Here is a 15303-nt window from a genome sequence, read left to right on the forward strand (position 1 = left end):
TGAAACTCAGCTGATCACTTGCCATGAAAATAACGATAAATCAGAGACAGGCTCGCACCGTCTCTTCTGTGGGAAAGAGGTTGCAGGGAAGAGAAAAGGGCATCCTCACTAAGCTACGAAGTCTATTTTGAACTTTATCAAGGTAAGATACGCTGCTTCTAGCAGCTCCTGCCCAGATGTAGAAACAGTACTCCATCGTTGGCTGTATCTGGCTTTTATATAAGTAGAGAATTGCACCATGAGTGAGATATCTACTGGAGCGGTAGAAGAATTCCACCATTTTTCCAGGACCATGATAATGGATTTGATATACGTGTTCTATTTCAGGTCAGGAGTAAAGGTCAAGCCCAGAAGCTTGTCAAAATATGAAGCCTCTCCAAGACGAGAGCCATTCATTTCAACCGATGTCAGATGATGTAGATATAGAAGCTTGGTTTTAGATGCATTAAAAGTAACAAGCCACCTCTTTCCCCATTGTACCATATTCTCAAGATCAGAGGAGAGAGAACTTGGTTGTTTACGGTCTTTGATGTGCTACCATAAATGTCTACGACTGATGTAAGGATGTGATTTGGAAGATCATTAATGCAGATCAGGAAGAGAGTTGGGTCCAGAATGGACTCCTGGGGGACTCCGGCATTAATACTGAGAGTTTCTGATTTCTTCCAACCGATCGCTACTCTTATGAACCTATCAGAGAGAAATAATTTAATAATTGAGAAGACATTTCCAGCTATACCATAGTTTCTTCCCTTTATCGTATATCTCTGAGTCCATGCTCTCGTGTGACTATTTAATTCGTCAATTTGCATCTGTTGATATTCAAAGATTAACTACTGATGAGTTTGTTAGTGATAGGCGTCCCTCGAGTTTGTTCGTATATTATTCACAAAGCACTGTATAGTTTTCGTACCGAAAGGTTTTGATTTTGTTCTGCTCTGAGAAATGGGATGTCAAGATCATTGGATATTCTAGTAACAAATAAACCAGCTCATTGTATTTTAAACAATTTATCCGCGGCAGAAACATTAAATGTCTACGAATGATGTAAGGATGTGATTTGGAAGATCATTAATGTAGATCAGGAAGATTTGGGCACAGAATGGACCTCCAGCATCAATACTGAGAGCTTCATATTTCTGCCCATACACCACTACCCTTATGAACCTATCAGAGAGAAATGATTTAATAATTGAGAAAACATTTCCAGCTATACCATAGCTGGAGATATAAATTCTTAAATTAACTTTATCGGAAAATTATTTTCAATTCAAAATTTTTGTATAGCGTTATAAATTAAAAGTCACTATAAAGATGAGGATAACAGTCCGAAAATAAATAAATTAATTTATTAATTAAAGGATTTTAGATATATGGCTGAGAATCTTTATGTTTCATAATAAGGGATGTCCCCTTTTTCATGTAAGTAAAAAAATAAGGAATTAGTTAAATGTAAATATGAAATAGGATAGTCAAGGATTCGAACTTGCGAAGCTAGACTTGGAATTGAGAATTCCAATCATAAGTTAAAATAAATACAGAATGTTATTGAAAATAAGGAACTCGGAATGTCCAAAATAGTTAGATATCTGTTTATTGAAAAAGGAATGTAATGATGAATTTTGTTTCTGTTATAAAAATGAACATTAAAATAAGGAATTTAAAAACGGACAATGGAAAATGTTATTTGTAAAGTGGGTTACGAAAATCAGGTTAGAGGGTCGACTTTGTAAGAAACATGTGAATAACAATGCATGCTTAAACACGGAGACATGTCGTGCCATGTATTTTCATATGCACGTGCTTGGTCATGCAGTAACGTCATGGGTTATGAATTTAGTTAGATAAGTCAGAATCAGAATCACTCAGTTAGGAAAAGCCAGAGAAGGGAGTCAGATCAGAGAAGCAGAGGAGATCAGACCGATTCTCCGTTAGAGTCAAAACTCCCTCTGGGAGCGAGAGAGTTTAGAGATAACCATGTAACAACTTTGAATCCCTGAAATACAAAATCATGTCCGACTGATCGAAGAAGAAATAAACGTATCATCATGTGTTTTTATAACTGTCGTCTTGTGTTTTGTCATTCTACTAAAACAAAGGTAAAGTGAAATTGTATTAATATGAACTTTGTGTTTATAAAAATGTACAACTGTCAACGTAAATGTCAACCGCACTCTCAGTCTATCTATCAAGATATTCATAAATCTCTTCTAGTTGAATTACAGCCTTGGTGCTCCTGTAGTAATATGTACACTACCTGTCTGTCTCATTATATATAAGAACTGTCTCTCTCTTGATATATACGCGATATATCTGCACACAAGACTCTCTCTAAGACTCTTACTAACATGAGCGACAGAAAATATTTAAGTCGTCATCTAAATAAGAACAACGTAACATATTCGCATAAAATAACACACAGTACGCAACATACTCTCATATTTTTTTTTATTACATTTTCACCCCAAACAAGGCACATTGCCACTTTGGTGTAGGGGGCTACTATCAGGGGAAACATCTACTGGGGTACTATGTAGGGATTAGGGCAGCAAGATGTTGGTTCACGTTGCACTTGAACTTTTGCATGTCAGTACAGTTGGGGAAGCAGTGACCTGGAATGGAATTCCAAAGTCTAGCAGTTCTGGGGAAGAAACTACTGGAGTAGAAAGATCTTTTACATCTAGGGATCTCTACAGTGTGGGGGTGGGATTTTGCAGCTTGTCGGGTTTGTCGAGGGTGTTCACGTCGTGAGGGCACAAGTGCTTGCAGTTCTTCAGAGCATTCACCATTATAATACTTGTAGAACAGGCAGAGGGCTGCAACGTTTCGACGATGGGACAGAGGCTGAAGTTTATGCCAGTTTAGAGCCTATCAGATTTGCGACTCTCTTTTGAACCCTGTCAAGGAGCGAGAGACTAGTAGCCGATGCACCGGCCCAAATATGACAGCAATACTCCATACATGGGCGAATAGTGGCCTTATAGAGGTACAGGATACTTTCGGGTGTGAGAAGTTTTCTAGCACGGTAGAGAGAGCCCACCTTCCTCGCAGCGGCCCTGGCAATGCCCTCGATGTAATTGTTCCAACTCATGTTTCCTGTGAACGTTAGGCCAAGGAGCTTGAGAGACGTACTCTCGGATAAAGAGTCGTTGGCCATTGCTATAGGTGGTAGAGAAGGTTTCTTGTAATTATTGAATGAAACCAGTTTTGTCTTGGTGGCAACGTTACCATCCATTTTTGTCCCCATTCCACTACTGATTGGAGGTCATCCTCTAGTGTTTCTGCCATTACTTTAGATATATGTTCATTTGTTTTCCTGTCGTGCCTGCTATAGAGTGTGGTGTCATCAGCATATATACCCATCTCAGAGGCAATTTTGTCAGGGAGGTCATGTATGAATATCAGGAACAGCAGAGGTCCAAGGATAGATCCCTGGGGCACTCCCGCATTTATATCATATTGTTTAGATGTACGACCTTCGAGGACAACCTGGATTTTTCTCTTATCTAAGAAGGATTTAATTATGTTAAGTATTCTACCAGTGATACCGTAAGATCTAATCTTCCTGAGGAGACCCTCATGCCATACCCTGTCAAAAGCCTTAGATATATCTAGAGCTACCGCTCTGCCCTCTCCCGCTTTGTCCAGTGAATGGTATATGCGTTCAGAGATTACAGTGAGGATATCTGCCGTGGAACGGGCTTGTCTAAATCCATATTGATGGTCGGTCAGAAGCTTAGCATCTGTAAGGTGCTGGACTAGAGCATGGTTAATTAAGGTCTCAAATATTTTGGCAAAAAGTGGGAGGAGGCTAATAGGGCGATAATTTAATGGGTCAGTTCTTTCGCCAGAATTCTTGAATACTGGTACCACAGAAGCAGTTTTCCAACAGCTCGGAAAGCAAGATTCATTAAGGCATTTGTTGTAGAGTTTGGAGAGAACTGGAGCTACTTCGGCTGAGCACTTTTTTAATAGCACAGCTGGGATGAGGTCGGGTCCACATGCTTTGGAAGTGTCAAGGTTTTTTATGATAGCATGCACCTGAGCAGGGGTGATTATCAGATCGTCTAGCGTGGCGTCTGTCCGCATAGGAAATTGAGGTAGGGGGTGGTTTAGAGGGTCCAGTGTGAAGTTTGAGGCAAACCGACTGGCAAGCATGTTAGCCTTCTCGGTTGCTGAGCAAAGAACCTCGTGATTGTTGGTTAGTGGGGGAATTGTTGATTGCCCATTATTTACTATATTTGGTACCTTCTAAAATAAAATTCATTACATAACATTTATTCGTAATATTTGTATTCTTCTAAGTACTATTGTATTTTTCGGTTGTTAAAAGTTAATTAGTTGTTATCGATATATCTATTTATCTATCTATTAAATAAAATAGTTTATATTGGAGGTTATTTAATGTTTATAGAATTAAGTTTAGATTTTAGCTGGGATGTTTATATAATTTGGCTAGGTTAAATATAAACAAAATAACCTTGAACAGGCGTACGTGACGGAATGGTCGCGTTAAGGCGCCGTGTTTTTTAATTAGTGACGTAATGGAACTCAAGTCAAAGATCGGGAAGTTTAGAGTCGTGCCTTGAAGTTTAACCACCAGAGTAAACAGCCCACCAAGTTGACGTGGGAAGTGGCGTCACTTCGGACAGCCAAGATGTAAGAACGTGTAATCTCTGAAAATGCTGACTAGATCATGAGAATAAATGTTCATAAATAATTCAGGTATGTGTTGTGTTGTTTACACCTGTTAAAAGAACTGTTTGTCTACAACTGTTTCGATACGTCCACGTCAATCGATTCCTGTTATAACTGTTGCATAAATCTTAAAATATACATACTAGACGATCACAAGCAGACATATATTCACATACAACATATGACACGTTTTATAATATAATCTTCTATACAACAGTGGGAGTTCAGTGTGGGCAACTGAAAAATACAATTGCAAATTACTTTGAACCTTTATCCAGTGATAGCTGACAGAACGAAGGCATGCTACTCCTCGTGAAGTAAATAAAGGATTCCGTTCGAAATTCCATGTAGATTCCCGAGTTCATCAGAAACATTCTCGGGTTCGACCAGATATACCTGAAAACGTTCGGACGTTACATATATCCTAACTGTAATCTCTGAACGTATATACCATACACTGGACAAAACAGGTGAGGGTAGAGCGGTAGCCATAGATATATCTAAGGCTTTTGACAGTATATGGCACAATGGTCTTATCAGGAAAATCAGATCATACGGTATCACTGGACGAATACTTAACATAATTAAATTCATCTTAAATAAGAAAAGAATCCAGGTTGTCGTCGACGGTCGTACATCTAAAAATATTATATGAATGCGAGTGTACCACAGAGGTCTATCCTTGGACATTTATTATTCCTAATATTCATAAATTACCTCTCTGATAAAATTGTCTCTGAGATGTGTATATTTGCTGATGACAGCAGGCTCTGTAACAGGACGAGGGGAAACCAAATGAACGCATATCTAAGGAAATGGCAGAAACACTAGAAGAAGACCTCCAATCTGTAGTAGAATGGGGACAAAAATAGATGGTCATATTCAATACTGACAAGACAGCTTGTTTTTTTCTATAATCACAAGAAATCTTCTCAGCCACTAATAGCTATGCTACAGATGCATTATCTGAAGGTACTTCTTTCAAACTCCTCAGATTGACGTTCACGGGGAACATGAGTTGGAACAGATACATTGAGAGCATTGCCAAGGCCGCTGCGAGGAAGGTGCTCTCTCTCTCTCTCTCTCTCTCTCTCTCTCTCTCTCTCTCTTTCCTATGCTAGAAAGTTACTTACGCCTGAAAGTGTCTTGTACGTCTACAAGGCCATCATTCGCCCATGTATGGAGTATTGTTGTCACATTTGGGCTAGTGCATCTGCTACTAGTCTCTCACTTCTAGACAAGGTTCAAAAGAGAGTCGCCAACCTGATGAGTCCTGAACTGTCATCTAAGTTTCAACCTTTGTCCAATCGACGAAATGTTGCATATCTCTGCCTGTTCTACAAGTATTTTAATGGTGGGTGCTCCAACGAACTACAAGCCCTTGTACACCCTGAACGTAAATACCCCCGGCAAACCAGACAAGCAGCAACATCCCACCCCTACACAGTAGAGATCCCTAGATGTAAGAGAACCTTCTACTCCAATAGTTTATTCTCCAGAACTGCTAGACTTTAGAACTCTCTTCCAGGTTCCTGCTTTCACAACTGTACTAACATGCTGAAGTTCATATGTAATGTGAACAGACATCTTGCTGCTCAACTCCCTACATAGTATCCCTGAAACTTATGTCCCCTATAGTAGCCCCCTACATCAAAGTTGCACTGTACCTTGTTTGGGGCGAAAATTGAAAAGCTTATCCCATGGCCGGGCTGTCGGTGAACAGACTGACACGTCATATCTTGTCTACTCTAGTGGGTTGTTGTTCAAAAAGAGAGTGGGCGCCATTGAACCAACGGCTATAGACCACGATAGAAAGTAGTAATAAGTTGACAGTGGATGTACATTCAGTAGCCTCCACTGCCGTATTATATATTATATATATATATATATATATATATATATATATATATATATATATATGTGTGTGTATGTGTGTGTGTGTGTGTGTAGTGACAAACCTCACCTAGCAATATGTTTTAATTAATCATATCTTACATGAGATAATATAAATATAATAAAGATATAATATAAATCTATAATATAAAACTGTGTGTGTGTGTGTGTGTGTGTGTGTGTGTGTGTGTGTGTGTGTGTGTGTGTGTGGTCACGAATAGGCTCCTATATGGTTGACTATTTAAAAAAAAACTTATTACATTTATGATAGAAGATGTATCAAGGCACAGGAATGGGTATGTTTGATCTGGAAGAACGGTGGTTCATTAAAATTGTGGGGTCTGCGTTCGCGCCTGGTCCACAAAATATGGAAATAAAAAAATTTAAATTAAAAAAACACTTACAAGTGTTTTTTATATGGATGTACATAAGAATACTTTGATAAGTATGTTTTAACTTAAATAGGGATGGTATAATAAAATTGCGGGGTCTGCGTTCGCGCCTGGTCTCCATGGAATATAATAGGCACAAACTTTAATAAATATTTTTCATATCTATCTGCGTAGGTATACGTTGATAATTATGTTTCAGTTTGAAGGAATATGGTATAATAAAATTATGGGGCGTTCGTTCGCGCCTTACCTCAATAGAATGGAAATATGTCACAAAGTTTAACAAGGTTTTTTAATATAGATCCACAGAATATTGTGATAAGTGTTTCGGTGTGAACAGGTATGGTATAATAAATTATGGGGTTTATCTATTTTATTTTTACTTTCATCATATTTTGCTTTGGTTTTGATACCTCCAAATTCGAAGCTATCTCTTTACAACCCTTCCTTTTCATAACCTATCATACTTTCATAAATCAGAGTCCATTTTCTGTAGGCTATTTTTGAACCTAGTCAACGACGTGTACTTTTGCTAGTATAATATAAATATGACAACTATAATTTAGTTATTTCATATTTTCTATGAGCTCATATATAAATAAATCAAATATAGTAAAGAAACACATATTCTGTGTGTGCATATATAGAATGAGATCAATTATAGTTATCAACGTGCACGTGTTTCGCGCTATATACAGCTCATCAGCATGGCTCACGATTGCAAAATTCGAACTCACGGGTTTTATAGTCGGAGATTTTATCACTGAACTATGAAGATTTGCTTGAAATATATGTCTTTTGTATCGTTTGTAAGTGTTTATGTATTATTTATGTTGTTTTGTGCGATAATGACAGATTATGAAAGATATTTACGATCGTTCACTTCATAAGTTCTTTAGATAGAGTTACTTAACTACAGGATGTTTATAAGCTATAAAACGGCACATATTTTTAGCTCGGTTGTAAAAGCTTTTAATAGTTAATGTGGTGTTGGTTAGAATCTTGCCATAGTTATACACGCTGATGAGATGTAACTACAGCGAAAATATGTACACGGATAATTATATTATAACTATGATAATATACACCCCTAAAGTGTGACACATATTGTATGTAAGGGAGGTAAATCGTCTCAAACATTCAGGCAGTGAATTGACGTAAATGACTTTCATGAGCTGTCATTATCGCCAAAAACGACTAAAAATAACTATGTGCTGTGTTTTGATATGTTCACAAAATTACGAATGTTCTCACACGTGTGGCTTTATTTTCAGAAAGTCATCCACGGACAAAAAGTATGACATACGACAAGAATGGCGTGAGAGACGGCGAAATGTAAACCAAAAATGAAATGTTACACCAAATATTATTGAGGTCAAAAAGAAAATAACAACAACCCCGTCTCCCTTTTTCATTGCCTGTACTTTTTATATCCATCCTTTACTTCCTCTCTCTCTCTCTCTCTCTCTCTCTCTCTCTCTCTCTCTCTCTCTCTCTCTCTCTCTCTCTTTCGCGCACACGCGGGAGCCCTTCTAAAGATAGAGAAAGAGAGAATGAGAAATATAAGCTATTAAACAATGGAATTTAGCAAGTGTCAGTTTAATTCCTAAATAGGAAAAATACAACGGGAAATTACTTTGGATTATACATATAGTATCTATAAATATACATATACATTCAATAAATATTTGTTGATTAAAGAGACAAACTGAATTTCATATTTTGGTAGTTTTCCCAGCAAATTCATTCCAACGACTGAAGCACAAATGTTATTGTGTATTTCACTTGCTATATAGGCTATATAGGCTGACTGGGATAGCTTCCGTACATTTATATCTGATCTACCTCTGCATTCCATGTTTAAAAAGGATGTGTCCTCTATAGTATTAGACCTGACTGAATGGTTAATTGTAGGTATTGACCGTTTCATACCCTCTAAAAAGTTTCAGCAAAAACCTAACAGCCAGCCATGGTTCTCTCCAGAATGTACTGCTACCATTGCGCACAGAAATCACTTTTTCCACTGCTTCAAACGTAATAGATGTATGGAAACTAAATCCGCTTTCAGGACTGCCAGCAACCATTGTAAGAAAGTAATAAAGAACGCAAGAGAGTTGTATGCTCAATCTGTTAAGTCCAAAGTAGCTGAGCAGCGGCTTGGTTCCCACAAGTTTTGGCAAATAGCAAACAGAATCCTGAACAGAAGCATGTGCTCCATCCCAACTATAATCAATGGACCTGAGGTAATATCGTCAGCATCAGACAAAGCCAAACTCTTTGTCAAGAACTTTGCAGCTACTTCTACCCTTTGCGACCAAGGCCGCCAACCCCCAATATTTCCTCCTGTATCAGGAAACACGCTATGTGATATACGTATATATGTACGTGATGTTGCGAAGCTAATCAAAAACCTTGATTCCAGTAAAGCAACTGGCCCTGACGGTATTCCAATTATAGTACTCAAAAAACTTCAACCTGAACTAGCGCCCATATTTACAAAACTGTTTAAACGTTGTCTTAAGGAGAATAGTTTCCCATCTCCCTGGAAAATTTCATCAGTATGCTCTGTATTTAAGAATTCAGGTGATCGCTCATCCCCCTCTCAGTACAGGCCAATAAGTCTCCTGTGCGTCATGAGTAAGTTGCTAGAATCTGTGTTAAATACAGAAGTAATCAACCATCTCAACAAAAATAACCTTCTTAGTGACACTCAATATGGTTTCCGTTCTGCTAGATCTACAGCAGATGTGCTTACAGTTATATCGCATAGGATTAGCAAATCTCTCGACGGTTGCAATCTTTCTAGGGCAATTGCTCTTGACATATCAAAAGCCTTTGATAGAGTGTGGCATAAAGGTTTACTTCATAAGATCGCTAGCTATGGTATAGCTGGAAAAGTCTTCTCAATTATTAAATCATTTCTTTCTGATAGGTTCATAAGAGTAGTAGTTGAGGGGCAAAAATCAGAAGCTCACAGTATTAATGCCGGTGTCCCTCCGGGGTCCATCCTGGGCCCAACTCTTTTCCTGATCTACATTAATGATCTTCCAAATCACATCCTTACATCATTTGTAGACATTTATGCTGACGATACTACCATTTATGGTAGCACATCTAAGACAGTAAACGACCAAGTTCTCTCCGATTCTCTCTCCTCTGATCTTGAGCACGTAGTACAATGGGGAAAGGAGTGGCTGGTTACTTTTAATGCATCTAAAACCAAGCTTCTCTGTTTACATCATCAACATTCTAATCCACATCTGGCATCAATTAAAATGAATGGCTCTCGTCTTCAGGAGGCCTCTAGTTTTGACAAGCTTCTGGGCTTGACCATTACTCCTGATCTTAAATGGAACACGTACATCAAATCTGTTGCCAAGGCCGCTGGAAAAATGGTGGGATCTTTCTATCGATCCGATAAATATCTCACTGCTGATGCTATTCTCTATCTATATAAGAGCCAGGTACGTCCAAGGATGGAATACTGTTGCCACATCTGGGCAGGAGCTGCTAGAAAGGACTTGTCCTGCCTTGATAGAGTTCAAAATAGACTTCGTAGCCTCGTAGGAGATGTCCTTTTCTCCTCCTTGCAACCTCTATCTCACAGAAGAGATGTTGCGAGTTTGTCTCTGATGTATCGTTATTTTTATGGAAAGTGTTCGACTGAGCTCCAATCTATGGTCCCCCCACGCCAAACTTTCACAAGAAACACTCGTCTAGCTGTAAACACTATCAATAATTTCCCCCACTCTTTATCTGTGCCTAAACCTAAACGTAGATTCCATGAACAAAGCTTCTTTCTTAGAACTGCACGCCTGTGGAATTGTCTTCCGTTTTCCTGCTTTCCGGCTGACTACAATATGGTTGTGTTCAAGTCTAACGTAAATAAGTTCTTGATGAGCCGTTCCATATAAGTTATCAAATTTACCAAATTTTCATTACTAATGATTACTATATTGTCCAATTTCTACTGTACACTCTTTAACCCTTATCCTTGAGTGGCCTCTGGGCCTTGATAATGTGGTGATGCCTATGTAAAAAAAATACATATATATATTTGTAGTCATCGGCATACAGTCTTGTTTCGTTGTATCACAACTCATCAGTGCCGCTAGACTAGCACCTCTCCCAAGCCAAGGATCGAACCTAGAACCGTCGTGTTGACAGTCAGCAGTTCTACCACTCGACCACGGAAGGGTTGCACGCAAATAACCCCTCCGAATGTCTATTGAAACAAACATCCGTCCGCCACTTGTACAGTGCTCAAACCGCTTGTTTGTAAACAAACTGTGAGCTTCGCATTTTTCAGCCAATTAAGTATCGAGTGAGATTATTAACGACAGTGCTCAACCCAAATACATGTGTGTGTGTGTGTGTGTGTGTGTGTGTGTGTGTGTGTGTGTGTGTGTGTGTGTGTGTGTGTGTGTGTGTGTGTGTATTAAGATTTGGAATATCTTTTCAAAATATAGATTTTTGCATGATCAGCTTTTATTCAAATATGACTTTTTTTCTTTCAATTTATGGACTAACTAGCAAAACTTATAGCCTGCTTAAGAATATCATTTTGCGACTTTTCTCTGATGATAAGAGCCGTTCTTTTAAACTCGATGAAATAAAGAAAAATTTTAAGTTTTCAACTTGTATTTCTTGTCGAATAATCAATTTTTGCAAATTCTAATTTACATATATAGAATCGAATACTTAAGTAAAGACGTGTTAAACATTCGTTAGTCTTGTGTCTCCCTGCTAGTAATTTAAATAAAAACTAGGTATAAATACACATGAATTATTGAGCTGTATCCTAATAGAAATATAATATAAACACAATAAGATGTAAATTGGACATATATGAATTCTAATTTCATAATATTTTAATATACTTTATTTTACTTAGCGCAGATCTTATTCGTTATATGGGTCGTATAGATAAGAGGTTTTCAAACTGTGGTCCGCGAACCACAGGGGTCCGCAAAGATAAGACAGGGGGTCCGTGACCGGACAGCAAAGACTTTTTATGGGTAATTTGATTTTATATATGTTTTTTAATCGAAATTTTTCTTCTTATAATCTGTAAATGTATGCACCTAATATTTTAATTTTGTAGTTAAATTTAAGCTCTTTCCTTCCAGTGGAACCCTATCTGCACCGCCAATTTTAAATTTCGTCTGATGGTTTTAATCAAATCAATATTTTCATAATAAATTAATAAATGTGGTAAACTAAATCTATTTTTAAAATTTGTTAGTTTTTTTTTTATTCTGGTAGTTACTTATCTATTACCATGCAGCTAACGCACTAAAAATTCAAAATATGTATTTTTAACAAAATTTGTTTCTTTTATTATCGTGATTGATACACATTTTATGGGTTGTTTTTGTAGAATTTTAAAATAAGGTTAATGATAATTTTTAATTTAAAGTATGTAGTTAAAATTTGTAATATTAAAATGCTTGTTACTTATTATTTATAACATCTTATTTTAACCAACTTCATAATTAAAACAAATGAAAAATATGTTCTTTCGTAATTATTTTATTTATTGGCCGACACAAACGGAAAAAACTTTCTTTAAATAAATAGTTAAAGTTTATTACTACTACTTAATCCATATTGCTTTTATATTTTAAATATTTTTGGATACTTTCTTTATTCTTTTTTATGTTCTGTAGCATTGACTTAATTACTGACGTGTGAGTTTTTAAAATTTAAATGTCAAAAGGATTTGAAATGATAAACGTTTTGTTTTGGGATTTTATTCTAACTGGTAGAAATAACTGGTAGAAATAACTGGTAGAAATACGTTTAACCTCTATAATACAACAACATTCCTTTTTCAGTTGAACATTTAATAAATTTGTTTATAGTGCGTGTAGAGCAACAATGAAAAAGTAAGCAAGGTACTTGATCGGCACAAATCCTACATTCCTAAGTTTTCATTTTTATGAAATGTATTTTTTATTTTTCCTATGATTTTGAACATTTATAAAACATATAAAGAATTGTTATTTGTTATTGCTGTTGAAACATATTCGACGTTGTGTTCCTGCGTAGTTTTTTTTACACAAAATTAAATCTCCTGCATAGTACAGAACAGGATTACAACGGGGTTTGAACATTAATTGCGTGTCAGGAATTCTTAATGTCTGAATATCTGATATTTACTTATTTATGTTCCTAAATGACTAAGCTTGCATTATTCATACGAAAAATATTTTATCAAATTTTTCTTTTTCAAGGTGAAAACTTTACCCATGGATAAATTTCTGGAACGGAAAGCTCATAATGAAATCAACTCAGAATCTGATACAGAGACAGAAGAGATTGTTCAGAAAAAAACAAATTAAGAAAATATGATGCGGAGTATATTCGATTTGGATTCATTGAAAGCGTTTCTAATGCTTACAGACCACAGTGTTTACTTTGTCATAAGTTGTTGTCGAATGAAGCCTTGAAGTCAGCTAAATTGCAGCGACATTTAACGACACTACATCCTCAATTTACCACAAAACCAAAAGAAAGAAAAAGGAATGATTATTTAAAGCAAACAAAAACTTTTGCAATGTCAATAACGTCAAATAAGCTATTACGGCATCTTATTTAGTGGCACTGAGAGTGGCTCGTGCAAAGAAGGTCCATAATATTGCCGAAGAACTTGTATTGTCCTGTGCAATAGAAATGTGTGAGGTAGTTTTTTATGAAAAATGTGCTGCGAAATTGAAAGCTGTGCCATTGTCAGAAAACACAATTGCGCGAAGAATAGAAGATACGTCAGAAGACATAAAATCTCAGTTAATTGACAGAGTGGAAACAGGCATTTTTGCATTACAACTTGATGAAAACACAGATATTACCAGTGGATCTCAACTTATGATGTATGTGCGATATTGTTGGGAAAGTGAAGTGCTTGAAGATTTTCTATTTTGCCATCTTATGCCCACTATAACAACTGATGAGGAAGTTTTTAAAGTATTGAACTATTTTCTTTCTCAATCAGACTTGTTATGGAGCCAATGTGTTGTCATATGGACAGTTAGAGCAGCGTCAATGGCCGCTATTCACTCAGGTGTTGTGAAGCATGTTAAGAAATGGCACCTAATATCACTGCAACACATTGCATGATTTATTGAGAAGCTCTGGTTGCCAAAAAAATGGATACTTCTTTATCCAAAGTCATCTTGTATTAAAATGATAAATTTCATTAAAACCAGACCACTGTTTAGTCGTTTCTTTGCTCTGTGGTGAGATGGAGGCTGAACATTCAAATTTGTTGTTTCATAAAGAGGTAAGATGGCTATTGCGAGGCAAAGTAATTCAGCATTTATTTGAACTTAGATAAGAACTGTTGATGTTTGTTCATGATGCTGAATGGGCTTCGATAATGGCCGATAAAATTTGGCTTTGCAAAGTTGCTTATCTGGGAGATATATTCAATAAACTTAATAAACTGAATTTATTTCTACAAGGAAGAAATTCAAATATTTTATTTAGTCATGACAAAATACAAGCCTTCAAGAAAAACCTGAATATATGGAATACGAATAATAAGAAAACTTTAGATATGTTCCCTGCACTGGACGAATATCTCAGCAACAATGATTCAGTTAATGTTGATTTGATAATGTTAGATGTTAAACGACATTTGATATCACTAGCCGAATATTTTGACAAATATTTCTCGAAAGATATTCCAGATAATATTGAAAATTTTGACTGGATCAGAAATCCGTTTAATGTTGAAATAGCTGATAGCATGCTCACGTGAAATGAACTGGAAGAACTGGCTGAAAGTTCATGCGACAGAAGTTTAACAACGCCGATAGCCATTAGTCGCGTGCTCTCGTGTAATGAATAAATGCGTGGATGTAGGATTGACATGAAATTCTTAAAGAGAAACTAAAATGACCGAAAAATGGACTGAATGACTTAAATAAATAAAAAGTAAATGATTTAGAATGACTTTAATGAACTTAAGGATGAATTGAATGACCTTAAGTGTGACTTGAATGCTTAAAAATAACTGGAATCCTTCAAAAACAACTTAAATGGTCTGGAGAATGACTTGAATGGCTTTGAGACTGACTGGTTGTAAAGTGGGTGATCATTTTACATCAAATTAATACAGAAAAGTGATCCCCCACTTTATATCACAAAAATTATTTGATTTAGGGAATTTGAAACGTTATGTTATCTATGTGGCTAAGAAAAAGTTACAAACATAAGTACAGCATGTGGTAAGACATGATACTACACTTTGATCTTGGCCAATAGGCTAAGAAAAGCTTAAAAAAGCTAAGAACAGCATCTATTAACAACAGACCTT

The 15303-nt window shown here is 36.5% G+C and overlaps 2 protein-coding genes across 2 annotated transcripts; both read left to right on the forward strand.

The window, feature by feature from the left end:
* Positions 1-13658: 13658 nt before the first annotated feature.
* Positions 13659-14102, forward strand: LOC145240217 (protein FAM200A-like). The gene has a single exon (XM_080103800.1). The coding sequence runs from the start codon at positions 13659-13661 to the stop codon at positions 14100-14102; it is 444 nt and encodes a 147-aa protein (XP_079959926.1).
* A 259-nt stretch (positions 14103-14361) lies between these two features.
* Positions 14362-14745, forward strand: LOC145240218 (protein FAM200A-like). The gene has a single exon (XM_080103801.1). The coding sequence runs from the start codon at positions 14362-14364 to the stop codon at positions 14743-14745; it is 384 nt and encodes a 127-aa protein (XP_079959927.1).
* Positions 14746-15303: the final 558 nt, after the last annotated feature.

The sequence above is a fragment of the Euprymna scolopes genome, chromosome 19, assembly GCF_053919585.1.
Source record: "Euprymna scolopes isolate OS-2025 chromosome 19, ASM5391958v1, whole genome shotgun sequence".
Classification (NCBI taxonomy): domain Eukaryota; kingdom Metazoa; phylum Mollusca; class Cephalopoda; order Sepiida; family Sepiolidae; genus Euprymna; species Euprymna scolopes.